The sequence below is a fragment of the Rhizophagus irregularis genome, chromosome 8, assembly GCF_026210795.1.
Source record: "Rhizophagus irregularis chromosome 8, complete sequence".
In the NCBI taxonomy this organism is placed as follows: domain Eukaryota; kingdom Fungi; phylum Glomeromycota; class Glomeromycetes; order Glomerales; family Glomeraceae; genus Rhizophagus; species Rhizophagus irregularis.
This window is the reverse complement of record NC_089436.1, coordinates 4,127,496-4,133,191: the sequence shown is the minus strand read 5'-3', so window position 1 is coordinate 4,133,191 and position 5,696 is coordinate 4,127,496. Positions and strand designations below refer to the sequence as shown.

Sequence of the window (5,696 nt, the reverse complement as noted above, 5' to 3'; positions counted from 1 at the left end):
CAGTGATCGGAAAGATGCTGTGATGTTATAGTAAATACCTCCAATTTTTATTTTAATAATATTTTTTTTCCCTAGTTATTTTTTACTATTTTTTTTCTTTCTATTATTTTTTGTTCTTTTACCTTTTAGGTTTTGGTCAAGGTCAGTGATGTCTAAAGTTTTAAAATATTAGTTTAATTATTTTTAAATTGAATTTTTTTTTATAATAAATAAAATGAATTTATTAATTTTAAAATATTACAAATAAAAGCAAAATGAAAAAAATGAAAAAAATAAAACAGTATTAATTTTAAAAAAACAGTCATAGGTGGTTAATTATATCTTTCAGCTCAAGCAAATTTTCCATTACTTTTCTTGAAAAATATTTATCTTTAAAAGTTTCTGGAACATTTGGACAAATTTTATGAAAATTTGGTAATAAATCACCCATGCTAGAAATGCTAGTAGGAATATAAGTTATCTCTTCTTTATTATGCCCACGTCGAAAATAATCTATTTGCTATGCGAATAAATAATAATGATGAGTTGCTTAAATCAATTTTCTTTTAAAATAAAAAGTTACAAGTAAAATACTAGAAACATACCATATTAATAGAACCATTTATTTCAATTGAAGGTTGTACATAAGATCCAAATACACTTATTGGAAGCTGATATTCAATCCAACCTAATCCCTCAAGTTTTAACACATCTTCATATTTTAACACATATTCATGATATTCTACTAGATCAGGATATTTATCCCATTCAGAATCCTATAATAAATCTATATATTAATTAAAAATAACATTTTTAATAGTAAAAAAAGATTTTAGCAATTAATAAGACTTACAGTGCTTTTAATTATAAATTTTATAAAACAATCTTTATTTAGTATTTCTTTAACATTTATTTTCCAAATAATTCCATAATCCCACAGCTTAAAATGTAGCCTGGGCAAATTCAAATGAAGTTCTTCATTTTTTGAATTTATTATCTTTTCTGATAAACTAAGAAATTTAAAGTTAAAAAATTTACCTCAATTTTTAAAATGTATAACATTCATTTACCTATTTATGTCATTTTCTTGAAATTGATGAAGTTTGCTATTTAAATTTACCAGATTTGATATAAAATAAACTTGTGGTTCTAAATAATTTATTAATCAATAGATTAATTATTAAACATTATAATAAGTTAATAAATTAAACATCCTCTTACTTTCATACATGTGTTTACTAAATCCATTAACAATTCCAAGTTTGAAAAGATCATTAGTATTATTAGTAACATTTAAATATAACCAAAAATCCGTGTATAAATAAATATGTAAAATATAAAAATATTTATAATAATAGTTATAATAATAATTATCATATAACAAGTTCAAATCTAATATTGTTTCATGATACATTTTTAATTCTACATATACTTTGCATCTAACAAAAAGTAGTAATTCAATATTTTCAATATTAGAAATTTGATTAATTTTTGTTAATATATTATTTAATTCTGTAGAATTATTTTTATTCAGTAAATATTCCAGATGAAATAATTGAGTTTTTGATAAGATATCATTAAAATCTAATAATTCTTTACAATTTTCAAATACCATTATAGAATTATCAATATCTTTTTTTGTATAATAAATTAGACACTTGAGATAATATGCTAAATTATTTAATGGATCTAATTGTATAACTTTATTAAGATCTAATAAAACTTTATTATAATCTTGAAGAGTATAATATGCAATAGCTCTCTTATTCAAATTATGAGTATTTTCTGGATCAATAATATTTGCTTTTGTAAAATATAATATAGCTTTACTATATTGTTCCATATTACATAAAATTTCTCCATAATAACATAAAATTAAAGAATCATCCTTGTTGGTATTCAGCAGTTTATCTAACAATTTTAAAGCTTCTGAATATTTACCATACTTTTCATGGCTATATACATTACTCTTAAGACATAAATAATTATCTGGACCATTTTCTAATGCAATATTATAATAAAAATTTGCATAATAATAATCATTATCTAATAAGTAACTATTTCCAAGTATTATATATAAGTTATTTATTTTAGCCTTATAATTTATTGATTTTTCTAAATTATCTATTGCTTTGTTATATTCACCTTGCCAAAAAAATATTTCCCCACAAATTAGATAAGCAATTGGTTCTTTTGGTTTTGAATTAATGGCTTCCTTCAAACAGAAGTATGCTTGTTCATAATTTTTAAGACATCTATAAATATAACCTAAAATGCATCTTAAAGAATAACTTTCAGGAAAAAAATTAAAAATTCTTTACACAATGATTCAGCTTTTTCATAATGTTTTTCATTTATTTCTTTTATAATATTTTGATAAGTTGGATGCTGTTTTTTTGAAAATTTTGGAAGTATTGATAATAATGATATATTTGAATTTAATTTAATAATTGAATTTATAGATTTCTTCTTTTTAACTAATATAAGATCAGCTTCTGAATTATCTGAATCATCACTATCAAATATTTGATCTGAATTTTCTAATTTAATTAAAGGTATAATATGTCCAGATTCAGAAAATTTAGTATATAAATTTTTATAAATAGAACTTTGTGGTAAATATCTGATGTCATTTTCTTCAATTTTTTCTCGACATTTAGGACATATTTTTTGTTTTAATAATTTTAAATTATTTAATGATAATATATGTTGACATTTTAAAATACATAATTGATCCTCTGGTTCACTACTAACCGGACAAGTCATTTCATCTGCTATAATATCTATAACATTAGAATTTGATGCCTGTTCTCTATTTAAATATGAATTTTGATTTAAACTTTTTCCTTTCCCTTTTCCTTCCTTTTCTTTTCCAATATTTTCACTTAAAATCTTTAAGTCTTCAAGATATTTTTCTTTAATAAATAATAATAAATTTTGAAATTTTTCTGAAAAATCGGATGATTTATTTTCATTTAATTTTTTTATATATTGTTCAAAATCATCATCAATCATTGAAAACATTTTACTATCAATATTATGTAAATGTAATAGTATTTCAACTGCTTTAAATTGAATGAAACTACTTGGGGCTTTATTAAGTGATTCAATTGCTAAATAATAACAAAGGCCATATGTAGCAGTTCGAGTAGACTTTTGAATAAGCTTTTGTGCAAGATCCAATATTCCAAACCATAAGGTATGTGGTAATGTAATAGGTTCATTTCCAGCGAGATCATTTAAGAAATTTCCAGTGTTTTTTAAAGCTTTAGTAACTTTGTTTGATACTTCATCAAATTTTGTTTGAGAATCTAAAATAGATTTATTAGTTACATTAATCCATTCTCTTTCCAAAAAGCTCCAAAGATATTCCATTAATACCAATTCACAGAATTTTTTACTAATTATCATTTCAGTACCTTCAGACCAGGTAAAAAGATTATGTTGAATTATCAACATAATTCTCCAATCAACGTAATAAGATGCTACAGGGTATTTAAAACTTAAACTTTCCCGAACTTGATTAAGCATTGATAAGATTGAACAATCACTTGGAAGATTAATTCCCGTTATTGTTGTTAAAATCCCTGGTGTGATATTCAATGCAGTTTTCAGTATATTTTTAGTTCTTCGTATAATTTCTTGTAACCAAGTTTCATCATCACGCAAACTATGTAATGTGTCTCGTAAGTGGATTAATAAGAAGTCAATGTTATAATTACGCTTTTTGGTGATAATTTGGTCATCTTGATTGTTGTCTTGTTGGTTAAATTGGTTAAAATTTGATCTAAAATTATTATCAACTCCTATTTCAAAAACTTGAGTCGTTTTACGATGAATTTCTGCAAATTTTGATAAAGAATTATAAACTTTATCTCGAAGTTCTTTACTAAGTACTATTGGAGAAAAGCATATCCGTTCTAAAACTGTTACCCAAGTTCTTAAATGTAACTCCAATCTAGTCACACTTTGTTTTGCATAAAAGTCGAATGGGGTCGGATCCGCCAAGGCAACTAAAGTATCTCGGAGAATTTGAGGTGAAAATTCATTTTGTAAATTTTCAAAAAGTAATTTTAATGCATATAAATATTTAATGTAGGCCAGTCTCTTAATAAGTTCTTCTGCCTTTTCATCGGGAGTTGTAAATCCATCCTCTTCTAATTTTAAAAGAATACTATTATTGAAGAAGTTTTCATGCGAAACCGTTTTATATGAAAAAACAGAGTCGTGAATTTCTGGAATAGTATTGCTAGAAGAACTTCCGCTCTACATATTTATGAAATTATTATAAACCCAATTTTTAATTTTAATTAATTAAAATATTCAATATTATTTAAAATTCTAAATTCTAATTTACCTGACTTGAACTTCCTTCCATATTTTTTTTTGTTGCAAAAGAATTAAAACCTCTAGCGACGTAAGATTTTTATTTAGGAATAATATTTTCGTTTAAATGTAAGTTTTGTACAACTGCAAGTTGGCGTAAATTTATGCGATGTGTCTATTCCAAAATGAACTTATTTAGTATGATTTGTGCAACCAAACAGTTGCACATCACTATTCAATGATATCATTTATGGCAAGCCGAGCTGGACTAAACTATCAGGCATTGGGCGGGTGAAAAATCAAGCATGGATTGACAAAATGTTACACCGTGCCTGACATTTTACCTGTTCATGCTTGATATTCATCTGTCCGTGCTTGATATTTTTATCTGTTCATGCTTGATGTTTATCTATCACGTGCTTGATATTTTTATCTGTTCATGCTTGATGTTTATCTGACGTGCTTGATGTTTTATCTGTACGTGCTTGATGTTTTATCTGTACGTGCTTGATGTTTTATCTGTACCGTGCTTGATGTTTTTCTGTACGTGATTGATATTTATCTGTACGTGCTTGTATGGCAAGCCAAAACGGACAAAAGTCTGTCAATGCACAGATAAATTATCACAGTTATTTCTTTCCATTTTTGGTAATTTTTCGCAGATGATCTGTGATATTTTGCATTTATTATCTGTGAAACAGTCTGATATTTTTTACAGATGTTTTTTCCGAATTTTTCCATTTTTTATTATCTGAACTTTAACAGATAATTTATCTGTGCATTAACAGATAATTATCTGAATATTAACAGATAATCATCTGGGTAATAGCAGATAAATTATCATTAAATTTTTATATTTTTTTGTGTGATAAATTAAAAAAAACATTTTTTAGAATTCTGAAACTTGTCAAACTTAAACTTTTTTTCATGATTTTTTATCTATTGCTTTACAAGGAAAGTTTTTAATGTTTATTAATATACTTTTTATAATATTTTGTTAATAAATAATAATTACTTTATAGTTTTTGATACATAATTTATTTATTATATTTTTATCTTACACTATAACAGAATGAATTTTTTTTTTTAATATCTCAATTGTACTATTTGTTTTTAAATTAAACAAATAAATTTTTAAAAATTATTTTAAATTCATACATTTAATACCATTCTCTCTAAAACTAAAATGCAAATTATTATCTTAATAATTAGAGTAATTTATCTGTTAAAATCTGGATGATTATCTGTTAATATTCAGATAATTATCTGCTAATGTACAGATAAATTATCTGTTGATGCACAGATAATAAAAAATGGGAAAATTTGGAAAAAATATCTGTAAAAATTTTTGGAAAGTTTCGCAGATAATATATGCAAAATATCACAGATCA

General features: G+C 24.1%; 1 protein-coding gene across 1 annotated transcript; it reads right to left on the bottom strand.

Annotated features, from left to right (window-relative positions):
- Positions 1-301: 301 nt before the first annotated feature.
- On the bottom strand, positions 302-4,357 carry OCT59_028790 (uncharacterized protein; the record flags this gene model as incomplete). The annotated part of the gene is made up of 7 exons (XM_025322439.2): positions 302-499; positions 585-755; positions 833-989; positions 1,050-1,128; positions 1,201-2,234; positions 2,303-4,245; positions 4,337-4,357. 7 exons carry the CDS (start codon positions 4,355-4,357, stop codon positions 302-304), a joined length of 3,603 nt encoding a protein of 1,200 aa, XP_025166244.2.
- Positions 4,358-5,696: the final 1,339 nt, after the last annotated feature.